Raw genomic sequence first — 22,374 nt, forward strand, 5'->3', positions numbered from 1 at the left:
GAGATTACAGAGCTCACCTCAACAAACTTGTCTTTTAAGCAAGTCAAAATCCAATACTAAACTAATAATCCAGTGGTTTGCATCCCTACATGCATCATACATGCAAATTTGATTTAGGTAGGTCTTGGTTACTTAGGAATAGACCTGCTCTAAAACTTTTTAATTAGGTCATTTTTCTGGAAAATGTAAATCAAATCCAGTATCCAGAGCAACTGTGGTAGTGTGCGTCAATAAATGTTTCTTCAGTGCAAAGTTTAATGATTAGCATAAGTCTTATAATTTTAACCTGCATGGTCATATATCTGAAATGTAGGTCAAAGTCAGCATCTAGTGTGCACCCTGAGATATATCATCCATGCAAGTTTGGTCGAGGTAGGGCAGATTGTAGCTTCAGAGAGAACTAGCTCTGAAAACCTGGTCATTCATCCTGAAAATGTAGGTCAAATTTAGCATCAGACGCAAGCCTGGTAATGTGCATCTTTTGATGTATCATCCATCATGGTTATTCTTCAATGGAAATTTAAGCATCTGAAACCTTGACTTGTACAATGAAACACACATATTAGAAGGTTCCTCCATGAACCTATGATTAATGTAGGGCATAAAAGTGCTTGAAAAGAAATCTGCTCCAAAAACTTTCATCTGGGATGCTGGCACCAAGGGTACTTCATAAGCACCCTCTAACTTAGTTGAGGTGAGCTAAAAGTGTCAGATTATGTGCTGATAACTCTATAGAATCTAATTATACGAGTTCCAGTTTAGGTTATGATATCCTTACTCTTATATACATGTAATATGTACAAGTAATATTTCTTCACTAAAAGCATCACAAAGAGCTAAGTCGGTAAAGCTTATAAACAATTCTTTATTTAAAATTCTGTTGATGCATGCAATAATATATAAAGATAAATTGTTTGTGTTGTGCATTTCACTTTTCCAACAAGTATTGTTTGTACAGTCTTTCGTTTTCAGAATCCTTGAATTTAGGCACAAAATTAACACGAACAATTTCTTTGAAGCCCTCAGATAACTCTGGAGTCTTTAGTTTAGATCTGTAAAGTAAATTTTATATTAAAAATTGAAAGAAATAGAGATTCCTTTATCTAGAGGTTAAAAATTACATGTAGTGAAAAAGAAAAGGAACAAAAATAAGGCAGGATAAATGAACAGACAGAAACAGAGTTTATGTTTTATATCCCCCTCCCTTTCCAACTTTTGAGTAGTATTAGCAAGTACATGTATTAGGACACTTTTCTATATATTTGGCAGAGGAAATATAATTCCTGCACACTCTGTTTTGCTACTCACTTGAATGTGTTCATTATCATGTCATTGATTGGTTGGTGAGACTTGTCAATCATCTCCCTGTACTATAAATAAAAAAAAATATTTTCATCAATCCACTACAAATGTCATAAAATATGCAAAGGAAAGTGGTTTTCATCATATAAATTATTAGAATACGAGAATATGTACAGTGTATCTTAAATCAAATTGTTTTATCATTTTCTGCTGAATGTTTATCAATGCCTCAAAGCTGGCTCCAACACAGCTCCTTGTTATGCCTTTAATACCCCCCTCCTCCCTTGATATACCTACCCTTTTATTGTGTCTGGCCTGTGTTGTTATACCTACCCTTTCACTGTGTCTGGCCTGTATTGTTATACCTACCCTTTTATTGTTTCTGGTCTGTATTGTTATACCTACCCTTTTATTGTGTCTGGCCTGTGTTGTTATACCTACCCTTTTATTGTGTCTGGCCTGTGTTGTTATACCTACCCTTTCACTGTGTCTGGCCTGTATTGTTATACCTACCCTTTTATTGTTTCTGGTCTGTATTGTTATACCTACCCTTTTATTGTGTCTGGCCTGTGTTGATATACCTACCCTTTTATTGTGTCTGGCCTGTGTTGTTATACCTACCCTTTTATTGTGTCTGGTCTGTATTGTTATACCTACCCTTTTATTGTTTCTGGTCTGTATTGTTATACCTACCCTTTTATTGTGTCTGGCCTGTGTTGATATACCTACCCTTTTATTGTGTCTGGCCTGTGTTGTTATACCTACCCTTTTATTGTGTCTGGTCTGTATTGTTATACCTACCCTTTTATTGTGTCTGGCCTGTATTGTTATACCTACCCTTTTATTGTTTTCTGGTCTGTATTGTTATACCTACCCTTTTATTGTGTCTGGCCTGTGTTGTTATACCTACCCTTTTATTGTGTCTGGCCTGTGTTGTTATACCTACCCTTTTATTGTGTCTGGCCTGTGTTGTTATACCTACCCTTTCACTGTGTCTGGTCTGTATTGTTATACCTACCCTTTTATTGTGTCTGGCCTGTGTTGTTATACCTACCCTTTCACTGTGTCTGGCCTGTATTGTTATACCTACCCTTTTATTGTTTCTGGTCTGTATTGTTATACCTACCCTTTTATTGTGTCTGGCCTGTGTTGTTATATCTACCCTTTTATTGTGTCTGGCCTGTGTTGTTATACCTACCCTTTTATTGTGTCTGGCCTGTGTTGTTATACCTACCCTTTCACTGTGTCTGGTCTGTATTGTTACACCTACCCTTTTATTGTGTCTGGCCTGTGTTGTTATACCTACCCTTTCACTGTGTCTGGCCTGTATTGTTATACCTACCCTTTTATTGTTTCTGGTCTGTATTGTTATACCTACCCTTTTATTGTGTCTGGCCTGTGTTGTTATACCTACCCTTTTATTGTGTCTGGTCTGTATTGTTATACCTACCCTTTTATTGTGTCTGGTCTGTATTGTTATACCTACCCTTTTATTGTGTCTGGCCTGTATTGTTATACCTACCCTTTCACTGTGTCTGGCCTGTATTGTTATACCTACCCTTTTATTGTTTCTGGTCTGTATTGTTATACCTACCCTTTTATTGTGTCTGGCCTGTGTTGTTATACCTACCCTTTCACTGTGTCTGGCCTGTGTTTGTTATACCTACCCTTTTATTGTGTCTGGCCTGTGTTGTTATACCTATCCTTTCATTGTGTCTGGCCTGTGTTTGTTATACCTACCCTTTCACTGTGTCTGGCCTGTGTTTGTTATACCTACCCTTTTATTGTGTCTGGTCTGTGTTGTTATACCTACCCTTTCACTGTGTCTGGCCTGTGTTGTTATACCTACCCTTTTATTGTGTCTGGCCTGTGTTGATATACCTACCCTTTCATTGTGTCTGGTCTGTATTGATATACCTACCCTTTCACTGTGTCTGGCCTGTATTGTTATACCTACCCTTTCACTGTGTCTGGCCTGTGTTGTTATACCTACCCTTTCACTGTGTCTGGCCTGTATTGTTATACCTACCCTTTCATTGTGTCTGGTCTGTATTGATATACCTATCCTTTCATTGTGTCTGGCCTGTATTGTTATACCTACCCTTTCACTGTGTCTGGCCTGTGTTGTTATACCTACCCTTTCACTGTGTCTGGCCTGTATTGTTATACCTACCCTTTTATTGTGTCTGGTCTGTATTGTTATACCTACCCTTTTATTGTGTCTGGCCTGTGTTGATATACCTACCCTTTCATTGTGTCTGGCCTGTATTGTTATACCTATCCTTTCATTGTGTCTGGCCTGTGTTTGTTATACCTACCCTTTCATTGTGTCTGGTCTGTATTGTTATACCTACCCTTTCATTGTGTCTGGCCTGTGTTTGTTATACCTACCCTTTCATGTTGTCTGGCCTGTGTTGTTATACCTACCCTTTCACTGTGTCTGGCCTGTGTTGTTATACCTACCCTTTTATTGTGTCTGGCCTGTGTTTGTTATACCTACCCTTTCACTGTGTCTGGCCTGTGTTTGTTATACCTACCCTTTCACTGTGTCTGGCCTGTATTGTTATACCTACCCTTTCATTGTGTCTGGCCTGTGTTTGTTATACCTACCCTTTCACTGTGTCTGGCCTGTGTTGTTATACCTACCCTTTTATTGTGTCTGGCTGTATTGTTATACCTACCCTTTTATTGTGTCTGGTCTGTATTGTTATACCTACCCTTTTATTGTGTCTGGCCTGTGTTGTTATACCTACCCTTTTATTGTGTCTGGCCTGTATTGTTATACCTACCCTTTTATTGTTTCTGGTCTGTATTGTTATACCTACCCTTTTATTGTGTCTGGTCTGTGTTGTTATACCTACCCTTTCATTGTGTCTGGCCTGTGTTGATATACCTACCCTTTCATTGTGTCTGGCCTGTGTTTGTTATACCTACCCTTTTATTGTGTCTGGTCTGTATTGTTATACCTACCCTTTTATTGTGTCTGGTCTGTATTGTTATACCTACCCTTTTATTGTTTCTGGTCTGTATTGTTATACCTACCCTTTTATTGTGTCTGGCCTGTGTTGATATACCTACCCTTTCATTGTGTCTGGCCTGTGTTTGTTATACCTACCCTTTCATTGTGTCTGGCCTGTATTGTTATACCTACCCTTTTATTGTGTCTGGCCTGTATTGTTATACCTACCCTTTTATTGTTTCTGGTCTGTATTGTTATACCTACCCTTTTTTTGTGTCTGGTCTGTGTTGTTATACCTACCCTTTCATTGTGTCTGGCCTGTGTTGATATACCTACCCTTTCATTGTGTCTGGCCTGTGTTTGTTATACCTACCCTTTTATTGTGTCTGGTCTGTATTGTTATACCTACCCTTTTATTGTGTCTGGTCTGTATTGTTATACCTACCCTTTTATTGTTTCTGGTCTGTATTGTTATACCTACCCTTTTATTGTGTCTGGCCTGTGTTGATATACCTACCCTTTCATTGTGTCTGGCCTGTGTTTGTTATACCTACCCTTTCATTGTGTCTGGCCTGTATTGTTATACCTACCCTTTTATTGTGTCTGGCCTGTGTTGTTATACCTACCCTTTCATTGTGTCTGGCCTGTGTTATTGTGGCAGTGAAGAAAAAACATCTACAGGGTACCTTCGCTGTCTTGGCACAGTTTATATACCTTAAGAGTGAAAAAAATCTTTTAGTAGCAAAATCAAGAATTAACGCTTACATTGAAGTGATTTTCATTCCCAATGGCTTTAAAATAAACCGCAAAGTTTATGGATATAATAAATTATATTTATAACAAGGAAAAATTACCCTTCCCTGAACATGTTTTACTGCAAGAGAACACAAACAGATGATATAACACTCTGTCCCTCTCTAACTGTGTACTAATATGTTGAGTATTGTGAGTACTTTCCATTGCTTGGTTTCTTTGTCTGGGTCAGTATTATCAATGAAAACACTCTGTCCCTCCCTCAGTGACTTAGTGTACTTATATTGTACTTTATGGAGTACTGTGTGTAGTTACCTCTGCCTGGTTTCTTTGTCTGGGTTAGTATTATCAATGACCACACTATGTCCCTCTCTCAGTGACTTAGTATACTTATATTGCACTAAGTACTGTGAGTAGTTACCTCTGCCTGGATTCTTTGTCAGGGTTAGTATTATCAATGACCACACTCTGTCCCTTTCTCAGTGACTTGGCACACATATCTACACATTTCTTCCAAGTTCCTAGAGTGTCCTATTGAAGAATTTTTTTTGTAAAACTATCTTTCATACACATGAGCACTGTACTGTGCTTGAGTTTTATATTTAACATAAATGTGCTTAGCTCAAGTTTATTTTCATACACATGCACTACCAGCTTTTTACATCACCTTTGCTTCAAAAAACATTATCAGTATTTATAATGATGTAAAAAAAATTTCATATTCCTATTTAAATATTTTAGAAGTTTATTAAATTCTAAATTTTTTCTGGCACATTAAGTATACATCTTTATTTCTTTAACAGACTTTTCAGGTCTTTCCTAACCTTGATCAGCCTACAGTATCGGGGACCTATATACTAAAAGGATAGGCAACTCCTTCATCGTCATGTTTATTTACCCAAAACATCACGCACAACACTACAAGTTTTTCAAACTACATTTATTCCCAGTAAATAGCCTGTTTTCTGATTAATGTCATTTTTTCCTTTCATGTATTGGAATGGATTTTTAATAAATTTTTAAACATAAATTTTAATATAATTTAAATATAAAGAAAATAAACTCTGCAATTGGTCAATTCTTAGAAATACCACAGATCAGGGGAATGTGCTGATTTTGAATAAAACGAAATTACTACTAAGGAGAATAATCCTGCTAAAAAAGAAATCTTGAATAAATTTTTGATATATAATTAAAGGTTCTGATGAAAAATTTGATAGCATTACAGATATAATTGATTAAAGTACTCTTACAAAATCCCACCACTTACAAGATATCGCGAGATTTGCTTATCCAGTTAGTATCTAGGTCCCTGACAGTATCTATACTTATTAAATATTCTGTACATTCTTACCCTATTGACATGCACATATCCTTTAGGAATCATGTAAGTTTTCGAAAAGAATGATTTGCCACCTGAAAAAAAAAACACAAAACCATATAACCTGCTTAGAATCTGTTATGAAAATTAACTTTTCACTTATAGTACATGTATATAAATGTATATATTTATCCCCCTTTACAAAGCAATCCTTTTTTGAAAATTTACAAATGTGAGAGAGTAAGGAGAGAATCATATTTATTCATTCAGATTGCTTTGTTTAACAAAAATGCTAAGGAAACTTCCTAATATTAAAATAATATACAACTTACAGGCTGGAAATCCTACCAAGACAACAACCTCCTGTGATTTAGAGGTTACAGAGGCACTGGGAGGATCTAAAAGGGGGGCACGTGTGTCTATGGCTCTCTGAAATATAGATGTTAAAAGCATAAGAATGATTTGCTTTCATACAATCTGGAGACTTAAAAAATTCCACCCATTTTTCACTTTTGATACTAACTGGGTCAAACTCTGGTAAAGAAAAAGGAGCTGCCTTCTGGAACATGAAGAACTCCTCAGGAGTGTAAAATCTCAGCCCGATATTCAGGGAAAACTGGAATTAAAATCATCTTTTCTTTGTCAGTGCAAAAATAAGTCAAAAAAAAAAAACTGACATGAATCAGAGCAACTTATCTGTGTAAAAACAACATATTTCATGACCAAATAAAAAGGACACATATTATGTTATATGAAACAAAAACACTTAATATCAGTCATATTACTCTGCAATCTCTTACCAGCCTATCACTGCAAGAAAAATCCTTCTTCTTTTTGGCTGCCCATTTCTCTGGCCTCCCAGCAGCATCTACAGCGCACCACAAGAAATGGTGAAAAGGTACATCATATATCATTTGAATACAGTTTGAAATATCAACCTTTATGGCCATGACCTTGAGACAAAATAAGTGCTTACCTCCCACATATAAGCTGTCATTAATATCAATTTTAACACCATTATTGGCTTTCTGAAAAGTAAAAATAGAGTTTAATATTTCAATACATATTGAATCTCATTACATTTTTAAGACTAGGAAGTTGACTATTTTTTACTTTTATATTTTTTTACCTGACGAAGAAAGTCCCACATTCCTCGGGCTGGCTTCCGGTAGACTCCACCCCCAGTGGATATAAGAATCTATCAGCAAATTGTATACACTTGTGTTATATTATCAAACTTGATAGATTAAATAAGACATTATTTTCCATGTAAATTAACATAAAAATTGTAGAGTTGTAGAGAATTTCCTTTTGGATAGCCAAGAGAATTAGCAGTTAATTTTGTGGTCAATTTTTCCCTAAACATAAACCATTTTCATCAATTTCTTAATTCTTGTTCAGAGCAAACAGCAGGACTCGAGAAAACTCTGATGAGGTTTCAATAAAATTAATTTATGCCAAAAATACCTGTGCAGGAACTCCAAGTTTATCAAGAACACTGCTAAATTTAGTCTTTAATTCTTCAATAGTAGTCTTTCCTCTAGAAACACCCAGCTGTCAAACATAAAACAGATACATGAAAACATCTTCCACTATACAGTGTCATCTTGTTTTGGATTTTAATTATTATGTTATTCGTACCCGATTTTTAAAGAAATCAATCTTTTACCTAATATGAAGTGATCTCATTCTTACCTGGTTTGTAAAAAAGACAATCTTGTAGCCATCGTTATGCAATTTTTTCAGCCTCCCTGGAATCTCCGGATAAAGAATTCTGAAATGCCAGTGATAACATGGTCTAAATATAGACTAAATAATCTGACAAACAACTCCTTCACCTTCCTAAAAAAATCACAGGTATATTGTAAGGCATGTTTCAGATTCAATTGTACTTCATGCAAGTAAACTCCAACCTAGCCCAAACTGAACATTTACTTGCCTGAGGAAATTAGACATATTAATGTTGATCCCTGATATAGATTGGTACTTACCTCCAGTCACCAGAGTGAGTAGGAAACGTTTTACCAGACTGGGTTGTTATAATGGTTCCATCAATATCAAACCCAGCAATCTAAGAAAAAAAAAACACCATGCACAAGTTTTTTTTCAGAATTTTGTCTGGCATGATAATGTCGATTAGAGAAGAATCATTTTCACTGAATGTTTTGAAAGATTTAAATGTCAAATACCCAAACAATCTTCAAGCATGCAATAAGTTTGAATGTGTTATTAATTGAAATTTTCACATAATTCACAATATTATCTCTTACCTTACTTCTGGCCATCACTCCTTTCCGTGTACACACATACAGTTTCTCAAACTGCTGCCATTTAGTCTCTGTTGCTGGTGGACCCTCTGTTACCTGAACAGATTTACTTATAGAACCAGATCCAGCTGAAGTGTTCATAGCTGAGGGACTCTTGGATGAACCAGATCCAGAGTTCTGAGTTGAGGGTTTCTTTGGTGATTCAACAGCAGCTGCCTTTTCTTTACCTCCAGTCAAGATGGTTTTCTGTCCATTTTTGGATGGCACATCTTGACTGTCTGGAGTGAATGTAAACTTTTTCTCAGCAGCATTTTTCTTTAGAATTTTTAGTTTTTGTTCCAGAAGTTTTATATCCTCCTCATCTTCCTCTATAGTTCTATTTGCTGAATCATTCTTCATATCTACATCATTAGACTTTCCTTTATCCTTTGAGTCAGATTTTCTGGGCTTTTTCGCCTCCTGACCAGAATCAGTGTTATTAGATGCAGGCCTTTTGACTGATTGCCGCTTCTTTTCCTTTAAATTGTTTTTAAGGTCCTCAGTTGTTACTGTACTGGTTGATTTTGGGGACTTCACATATTTGAATTTGACTTTCTGAGGATACAATCCAGCCAAAAGATATATAGTGCCATCTGCTGACAGCTTGCATGTTCTGTCTGCAATACATAAAACAAACAGATTAAATACATGTACCCTGACAAGATAGTATTGCATTTGGACTTATACCTGATATCAATGGACACATTTTGTTGATTTAAGATGATTCTATACAAGTCAAAATTGATAAATTGCTAAAAATCAGTGTAAGTAAAACTGTTTGTATTATGTAAGTAGCTGCAGGCTTTAAAAATATGGTCATTGTATCTTTAAGTAAATTACTGTCACAAATGTAATACCAATATTTTCACAGCAAGTCTGAGTTGTACCGAGTCTTGCAATCCTGTGCTCTAAATATACAGTGCATGTTTTGCATTTTATCAATGCTGAAATACATGTAAATGATAGTTGGAAGTCCTGATGGTCATTTTCTTTATTCAGTACCTTTCTCTAGCTCTATTCCATCAATGGCCGAGGAGTTGGCACCCAGCTGTTTAACCGTCACTTCTCCCGTCGACCAATCAGCAGTCACCTCCACTGAATAACCAAAAATATAATTTTTACTGCATGGCTACATTGGGCAAAAAATCAACAAACAACATTTGATTTATGATCACTCTACTGGATACAACTGGACAATATGTTACTACTGACATTACTCATATCTAGTAAGAAAAACAGTAAAACATGCTTACAATGATTTAACACAATTTTATACAGAAGTGATTTTCATAAAATAAAACACAATTGTATATTTTTTACAAATTATGCTTATAACAGAATAATACTGTATAAGAGTAAGAAATTTGGACCATTTCTGGCATTTCAAATTTATTCACATCTATCTCCATGTAAAAACACTTAGTTTTCCCAATAATTTTCTGGATACAGGTCCAGCACAATACCCTGATAAAGGTATATACAGACCTGTTTACCCTTATTGTTGTCTCTCAGTATTTTTGATCAGATTTGTCCGTGAGATTTAACATTTGCCAGTAAGATTTCGCTTTCCATTGATTTTACGTATATAATTGGAGAGCAAATGCTTTTTGATTACTAAAACATGGTTAAATACATGTAACATGTTCTTTTCATGTTATACCACAGCATTTTTGATAACTGGAAATCGACGATGTGCTTGATTTTTTTTAACAGTGATTAAAGGGCGTGAAACGGACAGATCATAAGCATGGTCGATTGATTGTTTAATGTCTGTCGCAAAATTTTTTAGTCATTAAGAAGCCACCACCTGCCCGGCCGTGAAGAGCTGCAAATTTTGCTCTCTACTCAGCACTCAGTACCATTGAGCAGGGAGGGTTCTGTTTCGTGCCAGCACCTAATGCGACACGGTTTATACGGTCTGATTTGAAGGACCGGTCTCCAAGGCGCACTAGTGTGATCCGAACCCTCGATATAAGGAGAAAGTCCTTACTGTGCACTACACAGAGTAGACGCTCTAACCACTGCGCCAGGCGGGCGACCAGATCATAACGATTGATTGTCAATAATTGTTGCTGTTTTAAGCCGAGTCGGCATTCTTTCAGCTTTATTGCAGCAGATCAGAATGAAAACTAACTGCAAAATTCCAAACGAAGACATTTCCCTATTTTCATAATAGCAAAACGTGAGACGTAATTTGGATTAAAAATCCGTAAAAAATACGGCGAAATCGTAAGAGTAAACACCTCTGTATATAGCTTGATAAAGCTATAGGTATATAGCTTGATAAAGTTATATAGCTTTATCTAGGTATTACAAATACCTTGATCAAGGTATTTTATGTAACGAAAATTCAAAAAAAAATCTTAAACCAGAAGTCTCTGTCGAGACTGTAGCTCTACTGGTTTGTACTTATAATGGATGAGAAAAGAAGCCATTGCCATCAGACCAAAACTGTAGAAGGAGTAGCGTTTTAAAGGAATTTCACAGAAAATTCTATTTTTAGTAACCATGGCAACACCGTTCATCAAAATCGGAAACCGATGCACAATTTTATGTATCTTAGTGTAGTCTACTTGTGTGCCAAGTTATTTTAAAATCAGACCAAAACTGTACAAGGAGTAGCATTTTAAAGGAATTTCAAAGAAAATTATATTTTTAGTTACCATGGCAACACCGTTCATCGAAATCAAAATCCGATGCTCTATTTTATGTATCTTAGTGTAGTCTACTTGTATGCCAAGTAATATTGAAATCAGACCAAAACTGTAGGAGGAGTACCGTTTTAAAGGAATTTCACAGAAAATTCTATTTTTAGTAACCATGGCAACACCGTTCATCGAAATCAAAAACCGATGCACTATTTTATGTATCTTAGTGTAGTCTACTTGTGTGCCAAGTTATACTAAAATCAGACCAAAACTGTAGGAGGAGTAGCGTTTTAAAGGAATTTCACAGAAAATTCTATTTCTAGTAACCATGGCAACACCGTTCACTGAAATCAAAAACCAATGCACTATTTTATGTATCTTAGTGTAGTCTACTTGTGTGCCAAGTTATTTTAAAATCAGACCAAAACTGTACAAGGAGTAGCGTTTTGAAAAATTGTTTACAGACAGACAGACAGACAGACAGACAGAAGGACGGACGACGGACACCTTACTATCGCATAAGCTCTTCTGGTCTCTGACCAGTAGAGCTAAACATAGGTAATCAGAGATTACAGAGCTCACCTCAACGAATGTTGTCTTTAAGTAAGGCAAAGTCACACAATTCACCAAAAAAAGTGTACATCCCAAAATGAAAATATTTATGCAAATTTGATCTGATACTTTGGAATAAAGCTATATAAAAACTTCAAACTAGTTCTTTTTCATGAAAATGTAATTAAAATCCAGCATCTGAAGCAAATTTGAGAGTTTTCATCCCTTGATGCATCATTTGTGCAAGTTTGGTTTATACAATGTTATATAAGCCTTATAGTTTTTTGGTAATAGACGTGCACCCATAACTTTTACCTGGTCCATTTTCTGAAAAATGTATGTCTAATTCAGCATCCGAAGCAAGTCCATTAGTGTGCATCCTAAGATGTGTCGTCTATGCAAGTTTGCTCATTATAGGGCTCATAGTTACTTGGAAATGAAAGGCACCAAAAACTTTAACATGTTCACTCAACCGGAAAATGTAGGTCAGATACAGCATCCAAAGTAAGTCTGGTAGTATGCATCCTTAGATGTACCATCCATGCAAGTTTGGTCATAATAGGGCTCAAAGTATCTTGGAAATGAAAACTGCACCTAAAACTTTAACATGTGCACTCAACCGGAAAATGTAGGTCAGGTTCAGCATTCGAAGCAAGCCTGGTAGTATGCATCCTAATATGTATCAAACCTGCAAGTTTGGTCATTATAGTGCTCATAGTATCTTGGAAATGAGACCTGCACCAAAAACATTCACTTGTTCACTCAACCGGAAAATGTAGGTCAGATTCAGCATCCGAATCAAACCCGGTAGTGTACATCCTTAGATGCATCATCCATGCAAGTTTGGTCAACATAGGGCTTATAGTTCCTTGGAAATGACACCAACATCAAAAACTGCACCAAAAATGTTAACCTGCTCCAAAAACCTTAACCTGGTCATCCCTTTGCTGAAATTGCAGCATTTGAAACTTTGAATGGTACAATGAAACACACTAGAAGCATCTTCCATGCATGTCTAATCAATATAGGACATAGAAGTACTTTAAAAGAAAACTGCTCCAAAAAACTTAACCTGGGACGCCGACACCGACGCCGACGGGGACGCCGAGGGTATTACATAAGCTCCCCCAACTTCGTTGAGGTGAGCTAAAAATTAAATACTGAAAGTCGAGTTCTGAGTTGTTGTCAGTAAATTCACCCATGCATGTAAAGTACTCAAAAACAAAGAAATCAGAATAAAAGCATGTCATGTGAAGAGACATTCTTTTACAGGTCCAGTCCAAAGACTATTTCTACCTACGTAACTATTAAAAGCTACGTAGGTATTTAAACCTACCCAAAGTAGCTATTTTTACCTACTTTCTGCTTTCCTTGCATTTTGTAACCAAACACAGGAATGGCGCAACATGGTGAGCACTGAATTTCTTGATACAGTCACACTGATGATGAATATGACAAAAATTTGTCCAAAAAATGATTACTTCGTTTATTATCAGTTTTGCATAGAAACTAATGTAAAATTGCCGATTCAGGAAGTAATCATTTTTTGGCCAAAATTTCGTCATTCATCATTAGTGTGACTGTATCAAAATATATGGTATTCACCATGTTGCGCCTTCAGTCTTTTGGCCACAAAATGTAGATAATACAAAAAGTAGGTAAAAATATCTACTTTGGGCCATATAAAATTGAAATCTTGGTTCTCAGGCCCGCGCGCATCTGTTTTGAGGTAGCCGCATTGCCGTTTTTATTGTATTTTTGATAAAATAAAAAGTTTGTATTGCGGACACCAATCCGGGAAAAAAATTTCCGACCTCATTTGTTTCGTAATTTAGTATTCAAATATCACTTCCGGTAGCCATTTACAATGAGATTTTGGCTACTTCGTTTGAAAATACATTCAGGGACATTACCTACGATGTTTACACGCTGTTAAGCAATGGATAAAGCAGAAATTTTGACCAGAAATGGAAAGTATATCTGTGATTGAAAAAATTATCTTTAAGTTAAAGAAAATCGGAAATTAAAATTAAAAAAAATACCTCCCTCACCTACTTTATTGCCAATAAAATGAAAAATAAAATGCCGCCCTCCCGCATCTGTTGTGGAGAAGATTGGCCTGAGAACCAAGGAATTAAATTTAAATAGCCTTGGGTAGGTTTAAATATCCTGGCGTATTGTATTTTCGACCTATTTAGATGTTATTTATCAATTCATTGCAAACTTTATAGAATCTGAAAAAACATGGGCTTAAAATGTTAGCATATGTCTCTATAAAAAAATGATATAACCCAAATTGCAGTTTTGTGTTTATTTTATTTATATGTCATAATAAGGAGAGGGTACAGTTTTCCTTACAAAAATATTGGCGTCTTTGTGTTTTCGACCTAAATATAGTATCAACGACCAATCAGTATTGGCTATAAATATCCTCTGAATATTCCAAACAATAAAAATAAGACTGTCTGTCTTTCAAAAAAACATTGAACAAGTTGCATATTTTGGTTGCAAATACATTTATTCGTTGGTTGAACCCATCTGTCAGTAGCTGTGCATTTCCAAAAAAAAAATCAATGAAATTATGTTGCATTTTTCAGTAAAAATCTGTAAGAAAGTGCTCATATTTAAGGAAGAAAAAAAACTGTTTGATCCACCCATGCATTTCAATATTCATGCGTCTCTTTGACAGAGATCTTAATTTTCTTTCAGAAAAATGTCATCAAAAAATCTTTGTAATTAACCGATTACGGCTTTGATTAGTCAACAGATAAAATGTGCATTAGTAAAAAGACTAGAATTTCTGACATCGGACTAAAACCATCGGGGGAATTCCGCTGAATTAATTATTTTGGGTATTTTCGCTACAGTTGTGCTTCAAAGGTATTTTTCCAAGTGTAGCAACCGAAAATAATGTTCTACGGCGCGGAATCTGCACAGGAAGCAGATTGGGAAAAAGAGGTCGAAAATACAATACAGGATACGAGACGATACCTATTAATAGCTACGTAGGTAGAAATAGTCTTTGGACTTGACCTGTTTTATGCTATATTTTTGATACCAGAGTGCTTTTCATGTACGAGTGGGCATACTGACAAGAACTCAGAACTAATATTTAATTTTTTAAGAATTTTTTTTTGAATTTTCACTACATAAAATACCTTGATCAAGGTATTTGCAATATCTTGATAAAGCTATATAGCTTTATCAGGGTATTGTGCTGGACCTGGGATAAGCATACAATTCAACACTTATTATACTAAGTTAACTGTTTACATTGCTTCCTGGAACATCTGGGGTCGATACACCTGGTAGCTTCACTTCTACCCACGTGGACAGCCTCCCTGTCAGGAAGAGGGATGGGGTCGTGCGTGTTGTTTGGACAAACCAAGTGACAGCTTTTAATCATAGTCACTTATCTTACCGATCACTGACAAGACAACACAGTGCCCCTTTACCTCACAGTTATCTTCATGCAGAAATACAAATAACAGCGACAGTACATGTACACATCATGATAGTATTTCAACTTGTTTAGTTGTTAGTCTTATACACAGTTACAAGGTGGGAAAGTGGCGCACTGTGACTCTTCACTTTTCTACCTTCATATGTTGAAGAGCGTCTATTCTACGGAACCTCATAATGGAAATAAAATTGATTCACTCCTGGTGGAGTATTTTTTTTTTAGAGCTCACCTAAGCTAAAAGGTTAAGTGAGGCAGAGTGCTTCTGTCCATCCATCTGTCTGTCTGTCTGTGAAACGGTTCATAGTCTCATCTTCTCTCAAGAAGATATATTATGATGTGATAAGACCATGTGCATGATATGATGATATTAATATGATAAACTGTAAATAGATCGGCAAAAGTACATCAATCACTATACATTTGAAGGTGGTTTGTGATTCAAAGGAAGAAGAAGAAGAAGAACCACTTGACCAATTTTAATCAAAGTTGGTACAAATATTTGAATTATCGATCTTGGGTGAAAGGGAATTTTGGTATCATGTCATCATACATAAAACAAATACACATAATAAATTATATTAGTCCTTCGAAAAACTAAATTTGGCTACCCAGAAATTTTATACCGGGTATAGATTTATAGATATCAAGGTAAAATTGAGGAGAAAAAAAGAGAGGTCAAATTGTTGCATTGAAGGGCCAACCCCTTTGAAATAGGGAGATGATTGAGAAAAGACAAAAATTAGTAGCTAGGGTGAGGTTATTTAAAAATCTTCGTAAGACAATCTTCGCAAGACGTAGCCTGTCGTTAAATATTGATTTTATTTGAACAAATAATTTAACCGTGTCAGTCCCACCGAAGAGGGACATGCTCTCAGAACTGAACATGCTGCAATCACTAAAAAAATCATTATAGAATGCATCACCACAATGTAAAGAAATGAATTTTTAATTTGTATTCTTAACCATATTAATTATGACCTGATTAGAATTGCACCCTCTCAAGTCGTTATTGATTTGTTAGTGGACAAAGAACTGGCCTTTAAAATTTTCACCATGATAAAAATTGGGACATTCATTTACAAGGACACCGCATTTTAACCCGTGTTCAGTGCAGCTGTACTTTTCCCTTCTCTATCTCTGGTAAAATTCTAATTCATAGGGTATAAGTAGATACAAATTTAGGATTTGATCGACAAGTTGTTCTACTTTTTTTCTATTTACACACAGCCAGTAAATTCAAAAGAGAACACAAATTGTCTGTGCCACTTTGTCTGAAGGGATTATTCAATTACGTGTACATGTAATTAAAACATCGATCAATATTAATGTTACATATAAGCCAATTTCTGAAATGGTTGGGAACTAAATTACCGGGGTATAGAAATTCCAGAAACCTTTCCCTCTCAACAATCAATCAATCAATCAATAAAATGAAATAAAACAAAATTAAATAAATAAATAAAATATTGACAACAAATAATTTTGAATACCACTATTCCTTATTTCTATTTATCACAAAATACGTGTAGTACATCAAAATGCGTGAACGGTGCCTTACAGAGGTCAAGGATTTAGCCATATGAGATTTTTTTTTCATGATGTATAATTGTATATACATATGGTCAAAACGTGACATGAACCTGGTGAAAAATTCTGCAGTGATGACATTGATTTACCTCTCCACGGCCCAAAACTGTGACATTTATTTGCAGAGATATTATCGCATGTAAGAAGGAACCCTCCATGTTCCAAACAGCTGGTTTGGCCGTTTGTCAAGTTTTGTTGATCTTGTTGTATAATTTAAATTTGAGAGGTGGAAGTAAATACAAAATTTTGAACATGGCATGCATGCATTGTCTGCGCCATTTCATTTCAAATAAAATACAAATTTTTACTTATGTTACATAAAATGTATTTGAACAAATTTTTTAAAAAATACTGAATTAATAAACCCATAAATATAAAATATTTTTCTGGTGTTTTTCGCTGTGTACCGTTTAATGTATCTCAATTTCTTTTTTATGGTCTTTGTATGTATTTTTTCTCTTTTAGCCGAAATTATGCAATACATGAAATATAGCCATTTACAATGAATTGGAACAAAGTGATTTTTTGCAAATCAATTTTTTGCCGATATCAATAAATACCTCAAATAGACAAATACGTCTATACTGTGTCTAAAAGAGTAAAGGATTAGCTATAAAAACGAATAAAAATTTCCTAAAGGGATTATGACTCTGAATCTTTTATGACTTCAACACAAAGATGTATTATAGTATTGGTAAAATGACCATTTCAATTATGCTTAAGAGTCAAAATCAGCAAGCATCGAGCATTTAGTTAAAAAATGTGGAAACTGGCATAGAAACAGATTTGGTTAAAACTCATATATAAATTTTCAGATCAAAGGGTATAATAGAAAAAAGCAAGCCAAAAATAATTTTTCGCATTGTTGCTATGGAAACCACGCGCCTTTCAAATAGCGTGTTTTGTACTTTATCATGACACTTGAATTTATGGTTAAACAAATATTTTTTTATTACTAGTCATTAAAAAAAGCTTTTTAAATTATTATTTTATTTATATAAAAATACTCTATTTTAACAACTGTTGATTATTGAAATTCTTTTCACCTTTTGATAAATAAAACTAGTTTTTGGAGGTTTATTTTGCTTTAAAAACCAGCAAATTTGAAGTACTCTATAAGAAATCTACAACCACATAAAAGCTTATCAACATAAAATATATATTAAACAGTATTTGTTCTAGAAGAATCAAGAAAAAAATCTGCAGGCAACTAAAGCATTTATATATGATAACTGATTTAAATCCATAATTTTCTGTCACTTTTGCTTCAAATTACCTCCCTTTGGTATAGCTCTCTAACATAGGAGGAATAAACGGTAGTTTGCATACATTGTTTTCAATAACAGTGTACAGAAGACTAGCAGAAAATTACAAACTTGGAGCAGTCTGAGCCTCAGTTTTCGCGTTTTTATGAGTCTTAATTACGGTGAGTGACTGAAATTTTTATAATATACCATTACAACAGTTAGTGAAAAATGTATAACATAAATTAACCATGCAGTAAAATATGTAACACTTGGCAGGTGTTTTTTGCACATGTATTTCAATTTAATTCTGATTGATTACTAGTATATATGTTAGCATTACTTTAGTATTTTATAACTAAAAAGAAAAGATTATGCATTATATGAGGTACCAGGAGGAGGGTGTATCCCCCCTCATAATATTGCCGAGATAAAATGAAATTAAATTCCCCAACATAGATTGTTTCTGCGGGCCTAACGTGAAAAAGTTGGTCATGATCAGTTACTTAACTGTATCCCAAATTATAAAGTTTAATTTGAAATTAGTTATGTTCCCCAAACGGAGTTTGGGAACATATTGTTTTTACTCGGTTTCTTATTATTATTATTATTATGTTCCCCAAACGGAGTTTGGGAACATATTGTTTTTACTCGGTTTCTTATTATGTTCCCCAAACGGAGTTTGGGAACATATTGTTTTTACTCGGTTTCTTATTATTATTATTATTATTCTTTTTTTTCTTCTTTGTTCTCCGGTACTTTTTTGTCCGCGAGTGTTCTCAGAAACTGTTCACCCAACTAAGTTAAAACCTTTTTAGGGTTAATAGGTGTGTAGTGTAGGTGTGCGGAACGAAGGTCATTTTGCGCGCATTCGCATGCACGTGCGTGCGCGTAAAGTGAGTGAAATGACTGATATACTTTATATGGCTATAACTTTTACATTTTTTGATGAAATGCTTTGAAACTCATTACATAAGGATATATTAATAGTGTTAATAATATGACACTGTCAAATTAGCACGAACTCACGCGAATGCACGTGCACCTTGCTCTGATTGGCTGAAACAAAAATCTCAATATCTCTTTTGTTTTTAGACGAAATGCTTTGAAATTTTAAACGTTGTCATGAATTAAGACATCCTACAACAAAGTATGGAAAAAATTTCATGAAATCACGCGCATGCACGTGCGCTGCAATCTGATTGGCTGAAACTTTAAATAGCTATATCTCCTTTGTTTTTTGACGAAATGCTTTGGAATTTAAAACATAGTCTTGCATTAGAATATCCTGCAATATGATATACAAAAAATTTCAACAAATCACGCGCATGCACGTGTGCTGCAACCTGATTGGCGGAAAATTTAAATGGCTATATCTCGTTTGTTTTTTGACGAAATGCTTTGAAATTTAAAACATATTCATGCATTGGGATATCCTACAATATGATTTAGAATAAATTCATGAAATCACGCGCATGCACGTGTGCTGCAATCTGATTGGCCGAAACTTGAAATGGCTATAATTCCCTTGGTTTTCAACCAAACAGGATGGGATTTAGAATATAGATAGATATAAGGGCCTCCTACAAGAAGGTATGGTCATCATGCACGCGCACGCACGTGCGTGCATTTGGAACGAGTGAAATAAAAAATACACTTGAATGAGTGATTTTTAATACTTTTGGACTAAATGGTTTAATATATAGTATATTTAAATACATAGAAAATTGTAGACAAGATGATATGATCATTACGCACGTGCATTCACATGCACACGCGTGCAATGTTCAAATTTGAATATAATTGGTATCCATCTGGGAAAACGTTGTTAAAGGCAAAAATTGCACAGATGTTGTCTTATTTAATAAGGCTTAAATGGAATATGGCACCAAAAGGGAGTTGGGGAGAGTTTGGGGAACATCTGTAACGGTCCCCGTTACAATTAGCACTAGTTATTATGTTCCCCAAACGAAGTTTGGGAACATATTGTTTTTACTCGGTTTCTTATTATTATTATTATTATTCTTTTTTTTCTTCTTTGTTCTCCGGTACTTTTTTGTCCGCGAGTGTTCTCAGAAACTGTTCATCCAACTGAGCTAAAACCTTTTTAGGGTTAATAGGTGTGTAGTGTAGGTGTGCGGAACGAAGGTCATTTTGCGCGCATACGCCTGCACGTGCGTGCGCGTGAAATGAGTGAATTGACTGATATACTTAATATAGCTATAACTTTTACATTTTTTGATGAAATGCTTTGAAACTCATTACATAAGGATATATTAAAAGTGTTAATAACATGACACTGTCAAATTCGCATGAACTCACGCGCATGCACGTGCGCCTTCCTCTGATTGGCTGAAACAAAAATCTCAATATCTCTTTTGTTTTCCGACGAAATGCTTTGAAATTTTTAACATTGTCATGAATTAGGATATCCTACAATATAATATGGAAAAAATTTCATGAAATCACGTGCATGCACGTGCGCTGCAATCTGATTGGCTGAAACTTTAAATGGCTATATCTCCTTTATTTTTTTACGAAATGCTTTGAAATTTAAAACATAGTCATGCATTAGGATATCCTGCAATACGATATACAAAAAAATTCAAGAAATCACGCGCAAGCACGTATGCTGCAATCTGATTGGCTGAAACTTTAAATGGCCATATCTCCTTTGATTTTTGACGAAATGCTTTGAAATTTAAAACATAGTTATGCATTAGGATATTCTACAATATGATTTAGAAAAAAATTCTTGAAATCACGTGGATACACGTGTGCTGCAATCTGATTGGCTGAAAATTGAAATGGCTATAATTCCCTTGGTTTTCAACCAAACAGGATGGGATTTAGAACATAGATAGATATAAGGGCCTCCTACAAGAAGGTATGGTCATCATGCACGTGCACGCACGTGCGTGCATTTGGAACAAGTGAAATTGAAAATACACTTGAATGAGTGATTTTTAATACTTTTGGACTAAATGCTTTCATATAAAGTATATTTTAATATATAGAAAGTGTAGACACGATTATATGATCTTTATGCACGTGCATTCACATGGGCACGCGTGCAATGTTAAAATTTGAATGTAATTGGTATCCTTTTGGGAAAACGTTGTTAAAGTAAAAAATGCACAGATGTTGTCTTATTTAATAAGGCTTACAGGGAATATGGCACCAAAAGGGAGTTGAGGAGCGTTTGGGGAACATCTGTAACGGTTCCCGTTACAATTAGCACTAGTTATTATTATTATTCTTTTTTTTCTTCTTTGTTCTCCGGTACTTTTTTTGTCCGCGAGTGTTCTCAGAAACTGTTCACCCAACTAAGTTAAAACTTTTTTAGGGTTAATAGGTGTCAAGTGTAGGTGTGCACAACGAAGGTCATTTTGCGCGCATACGCATGCACGTGCGTGCGCGTGAAATGAGTGAAATGACTGATATACTTATTATAGCCATAACTTTTACATTTTTTATTGAAATGCTTTGAAACTCATTCTATTAGGATATATTAATAGTCTAGATAATATGACATGCTCAAATTAGCACGAACTCACGTGCATGCACGTGCGCTTCCCTCTGATTGGCTGAAACAAAGATTTCAATATCTCTTTTGTTTTTTGACGAAATGCTTTGAAATGTTAAACAAAGTCATGCATTAGGATATACTACAATATAATATATAGCAGGTATCATGAAAACACGTGCATGCACGTGCGCTGCAATCTGATTGGTTTAAACTTTAAATGGGTATAACTCCTTTGATTTTCAACCAAACAGGATGGGATTTAGAACATAGATAGACATAGTGGATTCGTACAAAAAGGTAGGATCATCATGCACATGCATGCACGTGCATGCACATGAGATGGATAAAATCAAAAATACACTTGATGAAGCGTATTTTTTAATACCTTTGGATTAAATGCTTTATTATTTTATTATATTAATGTATATAGATAGTGTAGACAAGAGAATATGGTCATTACACACATGCATTTACATGTGCACGCGTGCAAATGCTAAAATTTGAATATACTCGGTATACTTCAGGGAAACGTTGTTAAAGTGTAAAATGCATAGAGTTTGTCGTTTTTAATGAAGCTTAAAGGGAGTATGGCACCAAAAGGGAGTTAGGGAGCGTTTGGGGAACATCTGTAACGGTCCCCGTTACAATTAGCCCTAGTTATGTTCCCCAAACGAAGTTGGGGAACATATTGTTTTTACTCTGTTTCTTAT

General features: G+C 35.1%; 1 protein-coding gene across 1 annotated transcript; it reads right to left on the minus strand.

The window, feature by feature from the left end:
* Positions 1-847: 847 nt before the first annotated feature.
* On the minus strand, positions 848-15,419 carry LOC134253993 (bifunctional polynucleotide phosphatase/kinase-like). Its single transcript, XM_062736570.1, has 16 exons — positions 15,115-15,419; positions 9,644-9,736; positions 8,606-9,258; positions 8,327-8,406; positions 8,031-8,109; positions 7,803-7,889; positions 7,465-7,533; positions 7,312-7,363; positions 7,136-7,203; positions 6,859-6,951; positions 6,668-6,764; positions 6,369-6,430; positions 5,436-5,545; positions 4,888-4,975; positions 1,309-1,370; positions 848-1,052 (listed from the first exon to the last, which is right to left on the minus strand). The coding sequence occupies exons 1-16, from the start codon at positions 15,245-15,247 to the stop codon at positions 929-931; spliced, it is 1,950 nt and encodes a 649-aa protein (XP_062592554.1). The 5' UTR covers positions 15,248-15,419; the 3' UTR covers positions 848-928.
* Between the last annotated feature and the right edge of the window lie 6,955 nt (positions 15,420-22,374).

Source organism: Saccostrea cucullata, unplaced genomic scaffold (assembly GCF_032062105.1).
Source record: "Saccostrea cucullata isolate Sc308-1 unplaced genomic scaffold, CSIRO_AGI_Scuc_v1 ctg319, whole genome shotgun sequence".
Lineage (NCBI taxonomy): Eukaryota > Metazoa > Mollusca > Bivalvia > Ostreida > Ostreidae > Saccostrea > Saccostrea cuccullata.

Coding starts and splice junctions, on each gene's coding strand:
- LOC134253993 (XM_062736570.1), bottom strand. CDS start 15,247: ATGATTAAAAGCTGTCACTTGGTTTGTCCAAACAACACGCACGACCCC. Junction 8,110..8,326: donor ACTCACTCTGGTGACTGGAG/GTAAGTACCAAT, acceptor CTGGCATTTCAG/AATTCTTTATCCGGAGATTC. Junction 6,952..7,135: donor TTTCTTGCAGTGATAGGCTG/GTAAGAGATTGC, acceptor TTTTAATTCCAG/TTTTCCCTGAATATCGGGCT.